The sequence below is a fragment of the Trichoderma breve genome (assembly GCF_028502605.1).
Source record: "Trichoderma breve strain T069 chromosome 7 map unlocalized scaffold00008, whole genome shotgun sequence".
Classification (NCBI taxonomy): Eukaryota; Fungi; Ascomycota; class Sordariomycetes; order Hypocreales; family Hypocreaceae; genus Trichoderma; species Trichoderma breve.
Window position 1 is genome coordinate 609184 of NW_026611594.1, and position 23173 is coordinate 632356.

At 46.3% G+C, this 23173-nt stretch overlaps 8 protein-coding genes across 8 annotated transcripts; 4 read left to right on the forward strand and 4 right to left on the reverse strand.

Annotated features, from left to right (window-relative positions):
- Positions 1-164: 164 nt before the first annotated feature.
- T069G_11292 (protein kinase domain-containing protein) lies at positions 165-2630 on the forward strand (the record flags this gene model as incomplete). The annotated part of the gene is made up of 1 exon (XM_056178497.1): positions 165-2630. The coding sequence occupies one exon, from the start codon at positions 165-167 to the stop codon at positions 2628-2630; it is 2466 nt and encodes an 821-aa protein (XP_056023371.1).
- Positions 2631-2787: 157 nt separating this feature from the next.
- Positions 2788-3629, reverse strand: T069G_11293 (histidine phosphatase superfamily (branch 1) domain-containing protein; the record flags this gene model as incomplete). The annotated part of the gene is made up of 3 exons (XM_056178498.1): positions 2788-2948; positions 3057-3517; positions 3586-3629. The coding sequence occupies 3 exons, from the start codon at positions 3627-3629 to the stop codon at positions 2788-2790; spliced, it is 666 nt and encodes a 221-aa protein (XP_056023372.1).
- Positions 3630-4254: 625 nt separating this feature from the next.
- T069G_11294 (uncharacterized protein) lies at positions 4255-6207 on the reverse strand (the record flags this gene model as incomplete). Its single annotated transcript, XM_056178499.1, has 5 exons — positions 4255-4466; positions 4527-5694; positions 5769-5866; positions 5926-5997; positions 6069-6207. 5 exons carry the CDS (start codon positions 6205-6207, stop codon positions 4255-4257), a joined length of 1689 nt encoding a protein of 562 aa, XP_056023373.1.
- Positions 6208-7628: 1421 nt separating this feature from the next.
- T069G_11295 (hydantoinase/oxoprolinase domain-containing protein) lies at positions 7629-11814 on the forward strand (the record flags this gene model as incomplete). Its single annotated transcript, XM_056178500.1, has 7 exons — positions 7629-9188; positions 9286-10335; positions 10381-10537; positions 10594-10748; positions 10834-11244; positions 11304-11584; positions 11634-11814. The coding sequence occupies 7 exons, from the start codon at positions 7629-7631 to the stop codon at positions 11812-11814; spliced, it is 3795 nt and encodes a 1264-aa protein (XP_056023374.1).
- A 1246-nt stretch (positions 11815-13060) lies between these two features.
- Positions 13061-13944, forward strand: T069G_11296 (uncharacterized protein; the record flags this gene model as incomplete). Its single annotated transcript, XM_056178501.1, has 2 exons — positions 13061-13407; positions 13461-13944. The coding sequence occupies 2 exons, from the start codon at positions 13061-13063 to the stop codon at positions 13942-13944; spliced, it is 831 nt and encodes a 276-aa protein (XP_056023375.1).
- A 643-nt stretch (positions 13945-14587) lies between these two features.
- On the reverse strand, positions 14588-15480 carry T069G_11297 (phospholipase/Carboxylesterase domain-containing protein; the record flags this gene model as incomplete). The annotated part of the gene is made up of 2 exons (XM_056178502.1): positions 14588-15020; positions 15080-15480. 2 exons carry the CDS (start codon positions 15478-15480, stop codon positions 14588-14590), a joined length of 834 nt encoding a protein of 277 aa, XP_056023376.1.
- Positions 15481-15875: 395 nt separating this feature from the next.
- On the reverse strand, positions 15876-20083 carry T069G_11298 (ATPase family associated with various cellular activities (AAA) domain-containing protein; the record flags this gene model as incomplete). The annotated part of the gene is made up of 7 exons (XM_056178503.1): positions 15876-16879; positions 16939-17094; positions 17165-17212; positions 17273-17332; positions 17389-17622; positions 17680-17714; positions 17778-20083. The coding sequence occupies 7 exons, from the start codon at positions 20081-20083 to the stop codon at positions 15876-15878; spliced, it is 3843 nt and encodes a 1280-aa protein (XP_056023377.1).
- An 802-nt stretch (positions 20084-20885) lies between these two features.
- T069G_11299 (uncharacterized protein) lies at positions 20886-23096 on the forward strand (the record flags this gene model as incomplete). The annotated part of the gene is made up of 5 exons (XM_056178504.1): positions 20886-21449; positions 21517-21712; positions 21778-21915; positions 21980-22123; positions 22186-23096. The coding sequence occupies 5 exons, from the start codon at positions 20886-20888 to the stop codon at positions 23094-23096; spliced, it is 1953 nt and encodes a 650-aa protein (XP_056023378.1).
- Between the last annotated feature and the right edge of the window lie 77 nt (positions 23097-23173).

The window sequence follows — 23173 nt, forward strand, 5'->3', positions numbered from 1 at the left end:
CCTTCCGTCTGCACAGCAACACAACACCCCCAGCCACAGAGGGTTGAAAAGATGACTGAAGGTACACAAAATTTATAGTTTTATCTAATTTGTAATTATATTTAGCGAATACTGATATTCTTCTGATAGATAATGAGAAGAAAGACATCAATCCTACAGACATAATGCGCAATTCGACGCCAAAACTGCCTGGCATTTTAACCGTGACTCTTCACGAAGCAGTTGGCCTCTCTAGAGGAGTTGAATCCTCTGAGCCTGATGTCTACAAAGTGTACCCCAGCGGCTCTAAACACAGGCATAATGAGTTCAAAGGGAATATATTTCCCTGCACAGAATGCAGATTTCCCCAAACGCTTGTTGAATATGACAAATGCCAGATACCCATTAACTGTTATTGGGGAACCACAGAGAGCCCCTCGTGGAAAGGAGGCTATGGCGAATGCAAATTCTATGTTGCACGAACTGCCGAGCTAACCATCTCCCTCTATCACCCGACTGGTTCCAAATTAAGCCAAGATGTGTTTCTCGGATCAGCGCGAGTACACCCCTTTAATGCGCTAGAAGAATCTATGCCAAGGTGGCTACCGATTGAAGATGGCATTGGCATGATCCGCATCAGTTACGGCTATACATCCATGGAAAATAAGAAACTGAAGGAAGAAAATTTTGACGGTCAGTTTTATGGCGTAGAGAGGAAGCAATCTGGATGCATCACTCAGAATACAAAGGGCAAATTTGAGGCAATGTATGCTGGGAAATACTTTGAAACAGACAAGCTTTTTCCATCTCAAGTATCAAGAGGATTGCCTAGCCGCATCAACCATCCTTTCATATACCCAACCACATTTTATTTCGAAGTAGAGGAGCGATTACAACTCTACTCTCCACTCGCTATAGGAGGACACCTTTTTAACCATCTCTTGGAGCAGCAATATTTTGACGTCGACAGATCTCGATTTTACATTGCCGAGATTCTCTGCGCACTAGAATATTTGCATGATAAACATCACATCTTCGCCTGGTTGAAGCCTAGAAGCGTTCTACTGGACGGCATGGGTCATATTGCGCTCTGTGGTTTCGGTCTTTTCATCTCGGAAATCAGCCAAGGGAGCCCTAGGAGACAACATCGACTACCAGAATACCCAGCACCCGAATTATTACTTGGTCAGAATGATAATCGTATGGCAGACTGGTGGACATTGGGCATTTTTCTATACGAAATGTTAACAGGGCTTCCTCTTTTCTATGATGAGGATCCTGAAAAAATTGCCGACAAGATCCTCAATCAGACCATTGAAGTACCCGAGTCTTTACCACGAGCAACTCAGGATATCATAACAGGATTGCTTTGTCGCAATCCTAAGCGACGGCTGGGAGCTAATGGAGGCGTTTCCGAGATTAAAGCTCACCCGTTCTTTGAGGGAATCGAATGGCACACCCTCATCCAACGCAAATATCAACCCTCTTTTAAACCAAACTATTACTCCTCTCACCTTGAGCACCATGGAGTGGTTGAATCACATGAGCCACCACCCTCTCCGCCATTTATACCTTTCAGTCTTAATCGGATGTATCCGGAGCACAGGAGCTATACCCCTAGAATCCGCCAAACACTCGTCCAGACAGATAATAATTGGGACCTAATATGGGAAGAGTCTCATCCCCAAGGATTCCATTTTTACAATCGCGTTACAGGAGAGAAGCAGCCTATCCTTCCTCAGGCTGTGGAGTCTATCGCATCTGAAGATACCGTTCAAGCCGATGAGGCTTATATCACTGTTCCTGACCAACGCCAGAAGCTCGCCACCCTCAAAACAGCATTGCAGGCTGGATACGACAATGTTATCTCACAGCTACTGGGATACGGAGTAAACTTGAACGTTCGCATGGATGAGTGGCGTGAAACCCCTCTATTATGGGCTGCGCAGCATGAAAATCTTTCTCTAGTGAGGTTATTCCTTGAAAACAGCGCTGATGTGAATTACGGGACTTATAATCTTGAGGATCATTATGCATTGATAGCCGCCGTGAGAAGAGGCAACCAGCAGATTGCAGAGGTCTTATTGAAAAAGTCTCGTCGGGTTATATCCACGATTGCTTTGAGCCTCGCTGTTGATCAAAACGATGGTCCTATGGCCAAACTCTTGCTTGAAAATGGCGTGAGGTGCGAATTCGAAGAAACGGATCGGAATCCGCCGTATGAACCAGGCCCCTTCGATCTTACCACCTGCTGCCACTTTCCCGTTGGAGAAGAAGAGGAGTTTATTCATCCGCTGTTCCGTGCTGTTGTATATGGAAACGAAGACATGGTTAGGCTTTTGCTCTCGTATGGCGCCGATGCCAACGTGGGTTACCATGGCCTTGCTTGGTACAAATTGAAGATGGATAGGGAGGAGAGAATTCAGTTTGAGTGTGGCAGGGTGATACATGTTGCCATGGAGCTGAGGCAACATAAAATCGTGGAATTGTTGCTGGAGAATGGCGCAGACATTAATCTCGGACGACCTATCTGGGATGTAAGGACTCATAACTGTGACATGGTTCCGAGAGATGTGTTTCAAAGAGTCAGAGCTGGTTTGAAGGCAGCAGTGGCAGCAAGGGAAGAAAAGAAGACTGCAGTTACTGTATAAGTCGTTTTTACGGTAGGTTGAAGGGAGTCAGTGTCTTGTGTATCATCTCAACATGTACACCAAGCAAGCTTATTATCGCCTATTTGCAACTACTCATAGTATCATCGGTCATTTTATTTTGGCAACTTGTGATGTATTTGAACTCTATGGCATTAACTCAAATATTTTCTTTGTCGCAATCTCCGTCGTCGTGAGATGGCAAAATAATAGGCCATAATAAGCTTGGGCCAAAGTCTTGCTTTTCACCCGTGTCACAGTTAATACCCTGCCTTTGATCGTTGACATCGCCCTCAGCAGCAAATCTATATGAACGGCACTCTGTAACATAGAGTAAGGTACTGATTAGCTATAAATTCACCCGGACGTAGAGCCTGTTAGGGGCTAGGTGCATATAGAAGGACAAAATAGGCAGCAAGGTAATCATACCGCAAACATCAAATCTCTCCCCTTTAACTAAGAACGCAATAAAGCCACGATGCGTCACCAAGAAGATGTTCTTGTAAGAACGAGATAGTTCCTTGAGGCGCCTCCGAACTGTCTCAGCGCGCACGACAGCGCCTTCGGAACTATGAGGCGGATAGTCCCACTCTTCGTGACAGGCGGAGAAATCGAATTGTGGAAATTTGGCTGCAATTTCGGCGCGCGACAACCCTTTATTGCAAATGGCCTCGTCGTGGGTTTCGCGCAGTTCCGGCCAGACCTGGAGCTCGACATTGGTAGAAGAGCTGCTGAGGTACTGGTCGAAAATAATAAGAGCTGTGTGAATGGTACGAGTCATTGGAGACACGATTACAAGGTCAGGCTGAGCTGGTAGGCAGACTTTACTCGCTTGTTGAGATCCGACTTCAGTCAGAGCGGGATCTCGGTGGGGGTAACCCCGATCAACACTGAATGGGTTATGTTAGTTAGACTTCGGCTACTTTATGAGATTCTTGGTTTCTCTTTAAATGCTTACTTGTGAAGGGCTTGTCCGTGTCGCACGATATGTATCGTTGCCATGTTGTGCTAAAAGTCGATGCTGAAGGTGAGAGAAGAGGAAATTGCAGCATATTTGGACGGAGGTAAAATGTCGCCAACTGGCGGTACCCCGAGCGTTGGGGAAGATGTGCTCCGGATTCAATGTTAGTGCGCTTAAGAAGAATATCCGCGTACATGTATGCTAGCTTGGAAACTCCTGCTTTCATGTAAGCACGAGAGCAAAGGCCATTCTGGGCATGAAGGGGAAAAAAAGCCAAAACACAGGCAAATTTCGATTGGCCTCCATAAAACAATTGCCTAGGTATGAAGAGTCATGATCACACGAGATTCGACGGAGTACGTCTGATCTAGGTTTAAGTGCTACGCTGTTCACTTGATGTACCTATAATAATTTAGGCCTTTAAGTGGGCTAAAGATTTCTGACACGATTCTATTGTCTCGCTGCTGCTGATTAAAAGTGACCCTCAGTTCTGGTCTTGAAGCAGCGGGCTTTTAAGAAAATGGCATGCTAATAAGATATCACCCGTCCAGTCATTCTAGTTAAAGGCGAACGTTTAAATAGATGATGGGTAGAGTTCTGCCACGCATCGTTTGTGTGGCCTATGAATGGATACTAATGAGTTTAAAAGCAACGCCCTGTAGTGCCTTAATCCGCATTTACACCGCGTTCTTGTGTTTTGTTCTTCTCTTCGGCTGCCTCTTTACCCTCAATAGCATCTGTAATTGAGACAATCCCTAGCTTGACAGCTTCAGAGGTTGTGAAGGCCCCGTATACATCTACCTCATCTTGCTTACCATAGCCCTCCACTGGGAAGAGTTTATTTAGTATGTAGAAGACAATTGAACTGATGAAGAACCCTGTATCGCTGAGAGTTAGTACATTATCCTTCTCTTGTGTCGAATAGAGAGAACACCTACCGATCAGGAAAGCCATGTAGAACAACTGGTATACTGCCCTAGGCGCATTATCTGCCCCATTTGACGTGACAACCAGGCCGCCGATTGTCGGCGCCCATCCACACAGCCAAGCTGGGATGGCCCTCCAATTGATGCCGTGCCAGAACCAATATGAGGAATCATACGGTCTATACAAATGGCTGACTTGGATCTTACGATGACGGAGCAAGAAGAAGTCCGTAGCCATAATACCCATAATTGGTGAAAGGAAAACTGCGAAAGAACTCAGAACATTGATGAATGCCGAAGCGGTGTTGATCAGCTGCCATGGCTGCACCACCCAGATAGCCACAAACGTTATGATGGCGCCGCGACGAATGTTGATGTAATTCGGGAACAATCCGGCAAGGTCGATGCCTCCTGCAATTAAGTTTCCACAGACATTCTGGAACATGGAGGTTAAAGCAAAGCCAAAAGAGAGGAAGAACACGCCGGCTCGGCTTTTAGAAGAACCACGGCCGCTGTCCATCATGACCATCAAAAGATCAGGCGGATTCCAGTAAATATCGCCATAGATCTTTTGGGCAGCGCTGGTGGTCACCAAGCCGCAGAAACAAACCAGAACCCCTACCACGACACCGGAGAGAAATGTCCCACCAACGTAGTGCTTCCAGCTTCGAGAGTACCGGGAAAAGTCGCTCCCATTTGTTAAGCCTGCAGCAAAATTTCCTATCATCTGGTTTATGCCCATCATGATCAACCAGCTGGAGTCCCAGGAAGATGTTGTTGGAATTGTCTGTCCAGTGGTCCAGAGTGTACCGGCCCCTTTAGCAGTGGCAAGCGCCCAAATCATCATGGATAGCATGCCAAGCCCACAGTACAAGGACGTCAGCTGAAATAGAAGCTTATACTTCTCGGGAGCAATGAGCAGGAATGGAGCAGAGAGAACCCAGAAAACGATGAAGCCAACGAACTCGTATCCGGTCGCGGGCATGCTCTCGGGTAAAAAGTTGGGCATGGTGGCAAACGAGGGCCAAATAGCCGTGATACAGACAGCGGCTAGCTTGCCGCCAGTCCAGCATTGCACAGCTGACCAGATGAAATTGAGAAGGATTCGTTGAAGCAAGGGAATGTACGATGCTCTAAGACCCCACGAGAAACGATTCTGTACCGTAAAACCAACATGATACTATTAGAAGAACTCATGTTAACTCTTACGCATACATACAACGCACTAATGATCGTAATTGATTCGAGACTTACTTTAAGGCCGCACCATGCAATTACAACCGAGAAAAGGAGTACCAACAGGGAGCCGACGACGATAACAAGCATGGACTGGCCAACCGAAAGTCCCTGTGCTAAATAGTGAATTGAAGTTAGGTCTCGCCGCATTTTACAGTAGGGAATGTCAACTTACTCAAGAACGCGTTGGGTGTCTGCCAGGTGGAAATACTCAAATAAGCCCCGTAACCAAAATAATGAATCCATTCTCTTGGCTGTTAGCAGGCACATAATAGTCACAAAATTCTAAGAAATTATGACGGGAAAAGAGGATCTTACCCCAGGTACGGCGGTGGGGAGGTAAAGGAATGAGATCGCGGTTGCTCCATGCGTCGGTTTGCTCATGTTGACTTTCGTCGCCATGAAGGCGAACTGTCTCATTCAAGGATCTTAGACGACGCTTCAAGGTACCTGCCATGATCTTGGATTGGCAGAGTATGATATAGAGTGAAAAGGAGAGTTTAACAACTGACGATCTCTCGACTTGTTATACGAGAAGGTGATGGTACCCGATTATCGGAGATTAATAAAGGTATGTAGATGAGGACGAGACCTTATCTCCAAGGTTACCAGATGGCTGATAGCTAGATGTGAGACTAAAAAGATATTGCGATATCTCATCAAGATGTTCATCTTGCGGGGTAGCCAGAATCTGGGGAAATAGTTACCTCTAGATTAGGATTGGCATTGTTACATGTAGTATGTGTTACCCAGGGTATTGTCGGCTTAACAAGAGGACACCTGTATAAGTTGAGTAACAAATTAGAGGTCGATGTTCATATCGACATGCTTACCCCGTCGGCGAACCTATCAAACATCATCTGGATGGAAAGCTAGGACAAAGACGACTAAAGGAGCTATCTTTTAGGATGAATTAGTAACACGATTGAATGCTAATAAGATTACATTTCTAATATATTCTCTGATAGGCAAAGGTTCGTTTGGACAAAACGTGATATCAATATTTGCCTGAACATATCTATCTCTGTTGAGTCAAGCAGCTCATTTAGATTGTCGCAGAAACTAACCGTCACTGGATAATGTAGCGCCTAAACACGCGTCTGCCTCACATCCTGAGGCTCTAGTATTAAATGCCGAGCTGCTAGCCCAGAGCTTATCACTGAAGACATGAGTCAGGTGTTGGACGATTACCCTTGGCAGAGTTGACTATCTCACTTTCAAGGCCGAAGACCAGAATTATCTATTATTGAGCAAGAAGTTGCCAGACTTATACGATCCAGTAGACTTAGCGCTTGCGCTATGCTATCAGATAGAGCGTTACTTTGTGGAGCTAGAATATGAACACCCAAACTGCGGGGGTGGATACCCTATGGGAAGCTTTACGAGATTGCCCCTTATTTAGCATCTCCCACCTTGATCGGCACGGCCTTCCTAACTTGGTGATGCCACTTATAAAGCCATATGATCGGGGAACTTATTATCTCTACTTGGCATATCAAGCCCCGAAAAGCTAACACCGCATGAGGCATATTGTCTATCGAAGTTTACCCTTCAGGCGAGTGGATCTATCCCGTAGGGCACATTCGTACAGCAAACTAAAGCGCCATCAAAAGTGAAACTCCACGACAGCATTTAGATTGACTCGGCGCGAATCATCCAATTTCATGTTTATCTAGCTCCATAATAGTCCCTAAGGCCGGAAAGTAAAGGGTCAAGAAAAATTGCTGTGTGCGAATAGTTGATGTAATGTTACTCATAAGTCCTGAGGCAATGCAGGACGAAAAACAGAAACTCCTCTCTTCCCATCATCTTCTCTGGATCAGTCAGCTCCTTTAGATCTACCTCCTCCTAGTCTTCCTTACTCGATTCTACCTCAGTATGGGATCTCTCCCATCTACTAAGCATCTCCGTGTTGGCGTTGATGTCGGCGGCACAAATACCGACGGAGTTGTGATCGACCCGTCAAGAGTATCGGAACCTGATAAAGGTATTCTGGCATGGCACAAAGCAGCAACAACAACAAACCCTAGCGATGGCATTAACGATGCTATTACCACAATGTTTGCTGTGGCCAACATCAGTCCAGGTGATGTCGCCAGCGTGACAATTGGAACAACACACTTTATCAACGCTGTCATAGAACGGGATGCCAACCGGCTCTCGAAAGTAGCTATCATCCGTCTGTCAGGGCCATTCGGGAAACATGCGCCCCCGTGCGTGGACTGGCCGAATGATATGCGTGAACTTATTCTCGGCTATTACGCTCTTGCTAAGGGTGGCCTAGAAGTTGATGGGTCCTTGATCAGCGACATTGACGAGGCTGAGATACGATCCTGCTGTAAGGAGATTAAGGGTCGCGGGATTAAGAGCATTGTTGTAAACGGTGTCTTTAGTCCTATCGATACAGTTGAGCGACAGGAAGAGCGTGCAGCCAAGATCATCAGAGATGAGATCCCTGGCTGCGACGTCCTGTGCTCTAATGAAGTTGCTAACCTGGGTTTCCTGGAAAGAGAGAACGCGGCAGTGCTCAACGCTTCAATTCTGAGCTTTGCAAGGAAGACAATCCGATCTTTTCGAGAGCCAGTAAAGAAACTCGGTCTCGAATGCCCAGTCTTTATTACACAGAATGACGGGACGCTTCTCTCTGGAGAGATGGCCGCCCGCCTTCCAATCAGAACTTTCTCCAGCGGCCCGACAAATAGTATGAGAGGAGCGGCTTTTCTAGTCGGAGAGGAACTCAATGAAGCTATCATGGTTGTTGACATCGGTGGTACAACTTCAGATGTTGGTCTACTTTTAGCAAACGGATTTCCGAGACAACAAACGGCGTATAGCGAGCTAGCGGGAGTTCGAATGAACTTTTCGTGCCCCGACGTCAAGAGCATCGCACTAGGTGGTGGTTCCATCGTTCGCAAGGGCGATTCCATGACCATTGGCCCCGATAGTGTTGGCTACAAGTTAACCAAGGAAGCCGTTGTGTTCGGTGGTCGGGTTCTCACGACGACAGACTGCACAGTGTTGTCTGATCTGACCATGACCGTCGGCAATCGAGACTTGATCAACGGGGTTTTGACAGATGAAGAGATGGTAAGATTTAAGTCCATTGTCAAACATAAGCTAGAGAAGGTCATCGACATGATGAAGACCTCTCCTGGTGATATTCCTGTCCTCCTTGTAGGAGGCGGAGCGATTATTGCACCCGATGTACTGGAGGGTGCAAGCAAGGTTATCAAGCCCAAGTTTGCCGAGGTTGCCAATGCCATTGGGGCAGCAACTGCTCGTGTAAGCGCCGTTATTGATACGGTGAAATCGACAGAGTCAAAGACTACGGCACAGTTATTGGAGGAAATATCTGCTGAGGTGGTTGATAAAGCCGTGGCCGCTGGTGCTTTGCCAAATTCTGTTACGATCGCTGAAATTGAAACAATTCCCCTGCAGGTAAGATCAACATCCTCTCTCTTTTCTGTTCTATCACAAGGTATAAGCTGGGCACTAGAACATTCGATAGAAACTTTGAGGCTGACATCAATCCCAGTATATCGCCAACAGGTCAAGGTTCATCGTTCGTGCCGCAGGCGATTTTGACTACTCTAGGACAGACTTGGCCACTATACCTGCTACAAGTAAGGGTGATGAAGAGGTGGAGATGAGTGTATACGAGCAAACAGCCAAGGCAAAGGTCGAAAAAGTAACGTCTGGTTTTCAGAGTGAAGCCGACTTACTTGCCTATCGGCCTGATGTTCGAGAGCGAGTCTGGTTCATCAATGAGACAGATTTGGGCTGGATCTCTACTGGCTGCTATATTCTCGGCACTGGAGGTGGAGGATCTCCATATCCCGACATGATTCGCCTTCGTGAGTTGCTTCGGGCTGGCGCCGTAGTTCGGGTCGTCAATCCCTACGATCTTGCAGATGATACTTCGGTGGGCTGTGGTGGTGGAATGGGCAGTCCAACCGTTGGTATTGAGAAGCTACCAGGCGATGAGATGATGGAGGCTCAGACTGAGCTCTACAAGATCTGTGAGAAGGGCCCGACTCATATCATCGCCCTGGAGATTGGCGGAGGAAACGGCTTACAGGGAATGATTCTCGGAGCAAGCCTTAATATGGACATTCCTTGTATCGACGGCGATTGGATGGGCAGAGCCTACCCCGAAAAGAACCAGACAACACCCGTCGTGTTTAACGAGAGATGTCCAATTTGGTCTCCCATAGCCATGTCGGACGGAAATGGAAACGTGGTGCTTATTCCGAAAGCGACGTCGGACCTGCAAGTAGAGCGCGTACTACGTGCTGGCTTGAGCCAGATGGGCTCTCAGACTGGCTGTGCAGACTCTCCCGTAACAGGCGCCGAGACAAAAAGGTGGGTTGTCCAGCATACCATATCCCTCGCTTGGAGGATTGGAAGAGCCGTGAGCAGAGCTCGATTGACCAACCGTGTCGACAATGTTGCGGAGACGATTATTCATGAGTGTGGAGGGCCTCAAGCAGCCAAGGTCATTTGGAAGGGCAAGATAATTGGCGTTGAACGAACACTCCGAATGGGGCACGTTTATGGAGAGTGCATCATCGAAGGAGCCGATATCGTTGAGCATGAAGATCCCTCACAAGAGAGCCAGACACAATTCAAGGGTTATATCAAGATCCCCTTTAAGAATGAAAACATCGCAGCGGTTAAAATGGCATCGATAAAGGATGTATTACGAACGGAGAAGCAAGAAGATGTTCTGGCGATTGTTCCAGATTTAATATCTGTGATTGATGCTCAGAGTGGCGAGGCTATCGGAAGTAAGTATCTCAATCATCTGCTGTATCAAAATTGAACATAAATTAATTAGTCACAGCACCGGAATATAAATACGGCTTGCTTGTTATTGTTCTTGGAATAGCAGCCAGCGACAAATGGACCGGCACCCAGAGAGGTATTGATATCGGTGGACCGAAGGGCCTGGGCATGCCACATCTAGAGTATGAACCCCTTGGAAGGTTTGTTGCGCCGGTGAGCGTTATAGACGAGTTTGATCAGAAATAGAAGTCTTGCTGTGACTTCATACTGGACTGTGCTTAGATAGTAACAGCAATAGTCACGAGGTTATGAAGATTATGGCACAGCCCAACATGAGCACGGCCCAGAATGTCCACTCTATGAGTCAATGGTCCCTCTTCTCAAGCACGAAGTCTCGCTGGTCTACATCTTCTTGGCAGAGCACGTCATAGCTAACGTGAGCAGCTTTTATTGTGAAAGCGACTTGGCCGGTGGCAAAGCTGTCGTCGTTCTGCTGTTGTTTGCACCCTCCCGATTAACTCTCTTGGCGGCCACATCCAATTCCCGTGTGTCATTTGATCAACCTCTTATGAATACCTTGGGCACCTTAGTTCCCTCGTTTATTCTTCCGCTGGCTTCAGCTTTGAACTGGACATATTTTTTACCTCTGGTTACTCGAACGATGCAGATTCCCACGCTTCCGCTTAAAGATGGCCATGCTATCCCCAAGGTAATTGCAACTTGTCTCTCAGGGTATGTCCACAAGTGACGCTAAGACAATACTTTTAGCTTGGATTCGGCACTGGGACCGCTTGGTACAAGGACAGCCCAGAAGATCCTCTGAGCCCTCAGCTCGTTGAACTGCTGGAAGCTGCCCTTCTACAAGGCTATGTACATATCGACACTGCAGACTCATACGGAACTGAGCGAGAAGTTGGCCTAGCAATACAGAAAAGCGGCATTTCACGAGAGAAGCTCTTCATCACTACCAAGGTTCAAGATGGATGGGAAAATGTTCCGGCAGCTTTGGACGCCAGCCTTGAGAAACTTGGGTTGGAATACGTGGATTTGTAAGACCTCTCATCTGGTGCAAAGCATATCTTACTCACAATCTAGCAGGTACCTTTTGCACAACCCGTACATAATCGGCTCTAACGAAGGTATACAAGCAGCATGGAAGGGACTCGAGATCGTCAAGGCGCAAGGAAAAGCCAATCTATTGGCATTTCCAACTTCCAAAGGCATCATATCGAAGCCCTTCTCGAGACATGCACTGTCAAACCGGCCATTAATCAGTTAGAATTCCATCCCTATCTCCAGCGCTCCAATGATTTCGTGCCTTGGATGCGCGGATATGGCATAGAGGTATCGTCCTTCAAGAGTTTGGCGCCAATCACTGTGGGCAGAGGAGGGCTTCTGGACGATCTTCTTCTGTCACTCGCAGCAAAGTATAAGGTGTCGGAATCAGTAATATTGCTGAGCTGGTACATTGGAAAATATATTGTCCCTATCACTACAGCGTCTCGCCAGTCTCGCCTTGACGAGTACAAAATTGCGACTGAAACAAAGCTGGAACCGGCAGACGTCGAGAGAATCAGCCAAGAGGGGTCCAAGTATCACTTCAGATGGTGGGGGAAGGACTTTTTCGGACCTGATGATAGATGTTAGAAGCTTCAGGCAAGAATAGAGGAAGACTGGAACCATAAATTCCCTGTCGTCTGGAACTGGTCGTTCCTATGTGTGATTCCACGTACTTGGTGACTCTTTTCTTAAAGTGAGAACCCAAAAACATGGCTCTAGTACTTTAACAACCTTTGCTTGACCAATCAATCGTTGTTATTACAGAGTAACCCAAGTAATGACAGCAAAGGGGACTAACAGCATAGCTAATCTGCGACGTGGCAAAATGATCTGCTCAGCTTGGGAGCCATCCTGCCCCGAGCAGTAGTCAAGATGAAGATGGTGAGAAGTTTAAATCTCTCTATATTTCTTACTTATTTCTGCTGAGATCTTCTCGCTGTTATCTAGGTATATGAATAATAACGCGAACAAAAGACAAAAGTATATAACGCCGGTCTATAGATTGATGCCTCACTATCTAAGGGCACATCAGGCTTAATTGAACTTAAGGGCGCTGTCGGATTCTCAGAATTTTCCATGTTGTATGCAGAGCCGATAAATGTTGGAATGGAAACACTTGCAGAATTGTTGGGTCTTGCAGCATTCCTAACCTAAGGCTTTGGCCATCAAAGCTGCAGAATTTTTGTATCCGTGAGGGGGTTCATCTGTGCTCATGTGGGCTACATGTACATATTTACTTTCCTCTCTATAGACCTCAATGATCGTACGAATGACCTTTGTCGCCTTCCTAGTCTGATACATGTAAGATCCGGACGCCAGTCAGGTCAATTTGCAAGTATTTGCGTGAACGTACTGTGGGCGTCTTCCGACCTGTATCAACATCTATCAGTGCGATCAGTTAATCGGCGAATACTTGCAATATGGCAGCATCGGAAGCAAGTGCTTTCTCATAAGTTTGCCCGATTATGCTTTGGACCGATGCTAACGATGAAAATCAGGAAACTTCGGAACAAGTCATGCTCCCGAAGGCGGAAGACTCCTGGCACAATTCACTAGAACAATGTCAACAAATTCTTGACAACGAAGATGGTCTTGAGAAAATGGATTCCATTCATAATATCTTGGTATTATTGAGATCTTCCTTCCCCAAGAACGATGGAGCAAATCACTTTTATTCTCAATGGAACCATTGCGCCGCACTTCATCCTCACATTCAGACTCTAAGAGACAAGGTGGTTGCCTTTAAACCCACAGAGCCAATGGACAATGATGATCAGGAATTATATACTGAGCTTATTCTTAATGACATTTGGTATGTTTTATTTGGCAAGGAAACTATTTGCATTATTTCTAATCAAATTGCAGGTATATGATAGAGATCCAACACTTTTTGGAGGCCGAACGCTCTCTCTTGTCGCTTTTAGAGACCGCGGAGAATGATTCCAAATTGGCTGCCAAAGTCCACCGAAGCTTATTAGGGCTTTATGAGAGAATTGGCCGCAGCATTCTTGCTAAGAGTTCTGCGTTCTCGGAGTGGGCCATCGTTGGTAGCAATTCGCGAGATATGAGCAACAATGTTGCTAATGCCTGGAGCAATATGGGCTACACAAGAGTTTCTGCCTTCGAGGCCTCAAATGGGGTATTCTATCTTGACAAAGCGATCTCGATAGCTAAGCATGTACCTGAGCCGAGCCGCTACCAACAGTTTAACATTGACCGCTTCTTGCGAAATAGAGGACGCGCAAACCAGCAAATGCGCCGTTTTGAAGACGCCTTACGTGACTTTGATGAGGCGGAAGAATATCAGAAGAAGATCCATGGACCAAACAGTCATTATTATGGAGAGTGAGTTGGCTCTCTATCCGATTTTTTTTGGTTTTCTTTTTTGATACGTAAAATTAGTAACGTACACGATGTTTCGACCCATCTATAACTCAATATGAGCGTGCCAAAATTGAAGCCTGGCGTGGTAATCTTGAAGAAGCATACTCGCTCGCCACAAAAGCTCACGATCTGGTATCTGCAGGCAAACCTACGCACGCAAGTGTGATGGCTGCACAGTACCGGCTGGGATGGATTGCTATGCTCCAAGGTAAAAATGATCTTGCGTTGCAACACTTTGAGAAATCGCTAGTTATTTCGAGGATGAATGAGCAACACAGAGGGAACTCGGGCGAGTCGGCGAGAATTCAATGGCGTATGTCACAAGTTTTGGAGCGCATGGGCGGAGAAGAAAATGCCGAGAGTCTTCGGGAGGCCGCTGTAAAGGTCAAAGCCAGTCTGATTGCTACCGGGGACTATGCTCAAGTTGAAGACGAAGACGATTCTTGGGATGCACTAGTCGGCTTGCTATATCGTTGAACGATGGGAAAATGCTATTTATTGAGTCTCATGATACTTGCTACGCATTTCAACTAGACTCGTATCAGAAAACCTCATCGCGGCGCTGGCGTGTTGTTTTTCACCCTGGGTATTGATCCCAGTTGTAGTGCTCACGTAGATTGGTTGTGACTTGGTATGTGATCTGACTTGATACTCTTTCGCAAGAACACCACAAAGTCGTCCACACCTTGCGGCTCATTGAACCAGTGGCCTCCGCTTTCGTATGCATGAAATTCTACGCTGAGACCCAGATTGTCAATGAAATCTCGCAGAATCAAGCCGCTTTGAACCCTGATAATGTAGTCGTCTTGGCAATGCTCGAGAAGAATTGGTGTCGACATTAGCTGCTGTGGTGATAAAGACATGTGCTGTCTAATATCGTCACCAAAATATAATCGCTGCATGACCGCCAGCTTTTGACCAGGTTCATCGTCGACGAGCTCGAGAGCCGATTCAGCCTGATTAGCGAGCGGTAGCCAAGTGGAAAACCCGCATAAACCAGCGAAACCTCCTCTACCATCGGCAAAGAATGCGGCTAAAGCACTAGGAGAGAAGAACTTGTCAATAAAATTCTGCGAGTTCGATTAAAAAATTGGACTTACGTTGCAAAGCCTTGGCTAATTCCACCCAGAAAGATATTGCTTCTTGGCACAAGCAGCTCCTCCTGTTCGATGAATTCAGCGATCTTATTGACACTCGATCGCAAGCCCAGGATTTGCATCTCGTCCTGCTCCTGTTGATCTTCGACACTCCACATATCGAACCATTGGGACATTTCGACCCTGAAGCGCTCGGAGCGAAGGGAGTTGGCCTGTGGAAATACCCATCGGACTGTAGGAAATACATTCGGCAGTGTCTGCTCTGTTCCCGTGCATGTGGTCTCACATTCGAAAAACTCAGAGGCAAATTCCCGTGCTTCGCTATCACGGCCGTGCAACAGGATAATAGTGTGGGTGTGGGTGTGGCCCGTAGCGGGGCCAACGACGAATGGTGAGGCAACCATTTTAGTACAGAAGAGGGAAATCTGATATCCGATGCAGAAGCTGTATAGACTCTTGGTCTGCAGGACAAATGGGTTGCTAGAAGACAGCTGAAAATGTTGATGGATAATTTTTGCAAAAGATGAGTTAGAGAGAAGATTGCGCGCTTACACGTAAATCGTACTCTCTGACTCACTAACCCAACTTTATCTTTGCCTCAAACTTTGAGGCTTGAAGGTATGAGCTACCCGAGGTATCTACCTATGGTACCTTATACTAGACTTTACCACCACGGTCTATACTTTAATATTTGGGACTGAGTATATGAGTTTTCAATAGTCGCATGTAGCTTATAAAAAAAGGCAGCGAGATTTGAGCCATACATGTGTTCCATTATTCATTGAAGCGCGACAAGTCCCTATCTCCTAGTACCTAAAGAATAATCGCCGTCTGAGCTTCCGAAACCATCTTGATTTCCGGCACCCTCATACATACTTTGAACGCTCTGCTGCACCCAGTTCTGGCTACCTTGTTGCTGCTGTTGGTATGGTATAGGAGTTGATCGAGGAAGTTCTCTAGATCTATTTTCATCCTCACTAGCTCCAAATGGCTTTGCAGACTGGGAGTCCCATGATCGCCTTCCCGGCAACTCCTCTTGGACATGAATCTGGGGGTTATTGGAATGCATCGGCTGAGGCATCGCCATGTTGGGATTCTGGTGCGATGGAGGTTGTTGCTCGTAGAACTGATTTGGGGGAAACCCATGATGCTGTGATTGTTGCGAGAAACTTTGCTGCTGAAAATTGGGTGGGCGGAATCCTTGTTGAGATGGTGGGTACCGTTGAGAAGTTGCTTGTGACTGATTCTGTGCCCCAAGCATGAACGAAGACTTGTCCATTAGGTTAATATTGCGTTCAAGCTCCCACAAAGCTCGGAGTCTCGCTTCTTTTGCCCTCCTAGCAGCATTTGTGCCGTATAGATCGTTCATATACTTGGCAAACTCGAGGTATGCGTCTTGTACCACACTAAAGTGTCGCACTTCTAGCTTTATGGCAGCATTGGGTATCTGAACAGCTTTGTGGTTGTTCCCTTGAGCCTCAAACTCAGCCAGCGCCAGTGCTGTTTGGCAGGCGTTGCGGATTTGTCGGCCATTCCAGCGCGCATGCTCGTGTTTCATAAAGTGCTCGCCCGCGAACATGCAGATGTCCGTCTTGTCTAACTGAATCGTCTTTCCTTTCTGGGCTATGCGCTTTTCAATCATTTCCAGATTAAGCTTGAATACTTGGATTGTCTTCTTGTGGTCAAGCTCAGGGTAATACAAGCTGACGTGAATTCGTGATGTGAATGCTTCGTCAAAATCGCCGACGCGATTCGTCGTCAAGAACAGAATACCATTGTAGTATTCTAGAGTGCGAAGAAAGACTGATGCAGATTGTTAGGCATCTGGCCCTTGAGCTGTTCGTTGCGGATGGTAAACTCACCGGCTACAAGTCCATTTCTCACATAGTCTTCCCTAGTCCTCTCTGCGAGGAAGATGTCTGCTTCATCAAGTAGTAAGATACATCCCCACTTGCTTGCCATTGCGAAGTTTGTTTCCAGCGCCTCTTCAACTTCTCGTGCTGTTGACCCAAGGTCACCTATTTGGTGGAAAATGCAAGTCAGCATCAGTGAAGAAGTTCGCCCAAGCTTGGCAACAAGTGTTCTTACCACAAGTGATTTGTAGCAGCGGCTTCTGAAACAGCTCCGCAACTCCCTCTGATGAGTGGTATTTGTCAGTATTTATCTCGAGCTTGAGAACGAATTGAGATTACGGACCAGCTGTAGATGTTTTTCCTACTCCTGGGGCGCCGTGGAGGAGTAGAATAAGACCCTTTCCTGTTTGGTTGTAAGTATCAGGTCTGCCAAATTGTGAATAGATTCGGATTGTTTACCTTTCCCTTTAACAATGTCAAATTCTTCTTTTTGTGACCTCGACGATGCCTTTTCACGGAAATGCTGCGAGATAAGCGACACAATCATATTTCGATGCCCTTCTTCAAGGACAAGGCGGTCAAGGGCAGTGCTCGGTTCCGTCTCGTCAGTATTTGGCTCCACTGCCGAATTGTCTGCAATCTCAATGGGAATTGAAGAGTGAACATCGGTAATATAGGAGAGATCCAATTTTGCTAAATATGCCATTGTTAGATCAGTCACCTTACTGAGCATTCCATTAAGCCACATACCCCATTTTCGACTTCGAAGAACAAAACCAAATACTCTATGAGTCATGATAACAAGCTCGTCATTTGAAATAGAACCCACGCCGCTTGTATCGGCTTGCACCTCTTTCAAGGGCCGTGGCGAAATTGCTACCGATGAGTGATCGTCTATAGCACGCGTTTTTGGCACAAGGCTTTCGATATATTCGGTTGCCTCCTTCTGATCGATAAACGTGTCATCATATACAAATTCTCCGTAGCAACATGGTCCGTGACAAGTCTTTTGTCCTAGGTCTCCCTTGGCGCCTTTATCTGCGGGATCTGTGAGTTTAGTAATAACACTGCGTATTTCTGGCTTCCATTTTTCCTTGTCTCGAGGGATTGGCTTGTTTGGGTCATCTGGGGCGTCTATAGATGAGGGGATGTCGAAGTCGATGACTACCTGGCTCTCAACCTCGTCTCGCGCTCCCAAAGTCAGACCAGAATAGTACATGTGCTTCATCGGGATCACGCTCATAAACTTTGCGCCCCGATTGATGAGCTTTTGGCGAAATCTTTCGCCGCTTGGAAGTTCTTGAACTTGATCCCATTCCGAATCACTAAAGTCTGATCGTTTTGTTCGATGAAACCGAAGCGGATAGACTTCGAATGAGGTAACTTCTTTCTCTCCCTCAAAAACCTTGATGGAGAACTGTACATATACTGGTCCCAAGTTGGTGCCATCAAAGTCGATGTACACACAATCTATAAGAAAAGATGTGCTTCGTTTCTGAGCAGTAATGTTATCCCACCAAGATCTGGTGTTGACAAACCGATGGGCGGCGCTACTGGTTCTGATGACCCTGTAAGCCTGTTTACCATCGGCCCTAATTACTTCTGTACCTGGTCGGAAAAGATGCCAGAGGTCGGAGTAGAAGGCTTTGTGATTTTCAACTCCATCGAGGGCGGATTTCCTGGCTAATATGTCTGAATCGATGAAATTGAGGATGCATTCTAAGTGGCCTAGTGCTTTCAGCGAATCTGCGTCGCTTTGTGCGTTTCCTTCTTTTGACTCTTCTTCTTTGTGCTGTTTGTTCTCTTCTGACGATGCTGTATTTAGTTCGTCTATTAAGGACTCTGAAGTCAAATCTTTCTCATGGTACTCATTGCCCACTGAAACCGATGGTACGGTGGTTTCCTGGACAGCTTCTTGTGTGGAAAGAGGAGATGTGTCGCTAAGGACTGTGTCTTCTTTCGGGGAAGCTGACACCTTATTATGCTTCTTTTCTAACTCTGCATGCCACTGACGGAGGGTAGGCTCGCAATAGGTGATTGCTTTGAATGGCCTTGTAAAGATCACCGATACAGATCCTTCCCCGGTATCATCTAATGACTGTCCGTCCGATCCAAGAATCTTGGCCATGGCCTTCCTCAAAACGGTGGAATTGATTCTTATTCTCTCCGGCAGTTGTACCAGCCCGGCCGCGACGTCTTGTGCGAATTTGCCGTCTCTGAGCCAGTCTGGTTTCTGATGTTGTCGGGGCTGAGAGTCAAACCAATTTAGAGATTGATTGAGGTTACTATCTTCAATAATAGGCTCTCCGATGAGAACGTCAATAGCATGTGCATCCTTCTCCAGTGAATTTGCAAGTGGCTTGAATCCAGGCCAGTCTAAACGCTTTATTTCAGGAGCAGCATAGAATATGAGGCTGCTCTCCTCCGTAGCTTCAGTATCGTCGCCATGCATCTTCTGGTTCGAGGCGTGTGTGTCCGATGCTTTTGGCTTGTGCAATACACTACCTTGACGTCGACGCTCCATTTCTTCTGCTAAGAATAGACGGTCCAAATCCCACTCAAAGTTTTTACGAAGCCTTTCTCGACGATATCCGTAATCAATCGTTCGGTCATACTCGTCATACTCAGTTTTGTTTTGCTTATCATGGCCTGCTTCACAGACGTGATAGCGATCGAAGGGATCTGGTCTTTCATATTTCCTGTCGGACTGAACCTCCCACAGATACCTCCACGGTCCATACTGGCCAGTTCGCTCCCTCCATTCAGGCCTATCGCTAAATTCGTTCATGCTCCAAGTGGCCGGTCCACCGTCTGCTTCCCATTCTTTCCGATGAAGATAAAGACATTCCTCCATTCGCTTATATCGCTCTAAGTTGGCCATCATTTTTGGCTGGTTGTTTCCTGGTTTAACTCCTGCATCTGCTGTGTTTTGGCTTAAGGACGGCGTTGGCGCATCATTCTGGGTTCGCATCTCCAGCTCAGCAATCCGCAACTTCAGGGCTTCAATCTCACTAGTCGAGTTTGCAGAAGTCTGAGATGTAGTTGCGGCTCCATCTGTCTTTGAACCGAGAGAGAAGCGTGGTGCTTCGCCGATGTCATCTTGAGTATCTACACCCAAAAAAGAGGGTGGCACAGGTTGGGGATTTTCCCTCATATTGAACACAACGTGGTTACAGTATCGATAGAGAATAGAGCTTCTTCTACCGCCGAGGGAAAAGGTATCAAGTCTTCTTTGGTTTAGAGAAGAGCAAAATAGTTTCCAGCCAATGGATCGCAACTACTATTAAAGCATTAACAATGCCGTCAATAGACGTAATACGGGGCATCGGTCTTTCGGCATCAACTGCGGAGGCGACGCGTACCTACTTCGAGCTGTGTTCACAGAGCCTCATTATGCATGCAGTAGGGAACCAATATCTGACATGGATGCACTAAAAATATATGAGGCAAATGCTATATCGTCCAACCAACGAGTAGTTCGTCCATAATGTGGATAACAGGCAGCAGGTTTTGCCTCATTGATCTCCCCATGGAGTAAGTTCACCCCGAGATGAGGCACCCAAAATGCAACATTAGCTGCATACTTGTGCGAGTCCTAAAGAATCCTTCGATTCTAAGAAGTACACGTGGACAACTTGTGTCGTCTGTTTGCATTTAGGCTGGCGATCCTGCCCCTCATTTGCCATGTCTGGCTCATTTGATTGACGACAATATGGTACGAGGCGTTTCTCGGCAGTGTGTTACATAGATAGGCATATTCACACCTAATGTCCTTCTAGAGATAGCTGATCCAAACAAGAAAGCGATTACTCGTTAGCACTAGATCAATTCTCCATATAGCATCTTGAGCTATAACGGACAAAATCACCATAAGCTACCTGAATGCTTAAACAATGCTGTCGTGATTTCAGAATCACTCGGCCATGCCAAAACAGTAACACCCCAAAGCTCAGGACATGCCGAATAACGATCCATTCTCAGATAGAACCTCTCGGCCAGTGGCTGTGGATTTCATCGATAACCGACTGCCAAAGTATCACCCCGCCTTTATGAATTCTACATCACATTATGACACAGAGGTCGGGAAATATGTTCCCAATACTCAAGTCGCCGTTTCCACAGAGAGCAGCGGCGCCATCTCTCTGAGTAACTCATCCGAACCATTAGATTACGGAATTTCGTCTCCGAGGCCAAATTGGACAAATATCGACGCGTTGAAATGTTGGAATGATCTCTTCCCCGCCGCCCTGAATAGACTCATAGCAACATCGCCAGAGCCTAGTGGACGTTCAAAGTCAGAATATAGTATCCGGCAAGGTAAAAGCGATTGGAATGCTGTCTACAATGCACTCGAAAATGCAAAAGCCAAATATGAGCAGTCAAACAAAGTTACAGGAATGTTGCGCAAGACTGGCGAGAACATTGCCCCTGTTGCGCAGGCACTAAAGATCGCTTCGAACATGGACCCTGGTAGCCCTTATTCAACGCCTGTCTTAGGCGCTGTGAATATCTTCTTGGATGTAAGATCCAATGTCCAACGTACAACTAGTAGTTAGCGGAACTTGTCATTGATGCGTATTGATATAGGCCGTAAAAACTGCTGCAAATGTCCGCCAACAAGTTCTCGAAGAATTCAATGATATTATCCCAAAGATTTACGACATAGAATTCTTTCTCGTTACATTTCCAGAGGATGTCCATATCTCAAGCGCATCACTCGATCTCACTGTTACCATACTTCTTGCAATTGAGCAGACCATTGGCTTCTTCATTAGTAATCGCTGTAAGTTTATATGAACTCTTCAAAACAGGTAATTATGGAATTGACATCTAGTTTTATTTGAGAAGTTGTCCGTGGAGTTAAAGCCATGGGGATGGGAGCCAGCTACGAAACAGATCTACTGAAGAGCCTGAATACCATCAAAGGCAAAAGCAAAATATTATTGGAAGAAGCCGAAAAATCGCAAATGCATAAATTCGATCGGCGTACGTATTACCATTTGTGAGGTGCAATTTAAGACTCTATCTGACAGCTAGGCTTTCCTTCAAGATTCCCAAAGAATGGAGAAGGGCCAACAGCAAGTACTACAAGGCCAGGCAGATTTGCTTAATATTGTTCAGTCACTGCTCATAGACCATGAGAAGCAGAAGAAAGAAGTACGGGAAAAGGACAATGAGATTCAACGAATGCATGGTGAGTTACGCCCTCCCTTGTTCAAATTCTTGTTTCTAATAATAACATTGCATCACATGTAGTGAAACTTGAGCACTCCTTGCAGACAATCACAACTCTTACTATCCAGAATGAAAACTTGCGGAGCATCTCGCCGATACAGAATACTATGTGGCTTCCACCACCTCATAGGCCAACACCAACCTATACATGGTACCTAAGCCAAGATGCCCTGCGCTGGATGATTAAGATCCCGGATGCCGATCTCATTGATATCTCTTTCATTCATGACAGGAAGTCTTCACTGTCTACGAAAGACATTGCGCAAGCCGAGCAAATTGTCCATTCGCAGGTATTCCGCAACTGGATTGTATCTCCAAACTCGGCCAAACTGATGGTTCACTGGGATTTCCAGCCACCAAAGACGATCGCGGGCATCTCGCCTCTATCTCTATTTTGCAGTACCCTAACACAAGGTCTACGAGCCAAACAGCACATGCTATCTATATTATGGTTCTGTGGGCGGCACATTGACTCAAGCGATGCTGGTGAGCATGTTGGTGGCCATTCTATGCTCGCTAGCATTATAGATCAGCTATTACGACAACATACATTTGACACGAGGTCACTGTCGAGTAGCTTCAACATGGCAAGCTTGCAGCAGAACGACTATAATGAATTGCTAAGCTTATTTGACTGGCTTGTGAAAGAATTACCCAGTACAATGTCACTATTCTGCATTGTCGATGGTGTAGCGTTGTTTGAGCGAAAGGAATATTGGGAGAGGAGTGCACCGGTATTTCTAAAGATGGTTAATCTGAGCAATGATCCAACTGTACCAGTTGTTGTGAAAGTTTTGTTCACAAGTACGCCAGGAACTGATATGGTGAGAGGAGCATTTGAACAAGAGGATCTACTCTTAGAGGTTGGCAACCTACTGAAGTGGGCGTCGGCGCCAAGTGAAGAGCGTATGGCACGAGTGCTAGGAGACTAAAATGGCCGAAAGAATTTATTGAGCATCAGGACGGATGCAGAATACAATGACGCATCCAATCATTCATGTGAAATAGT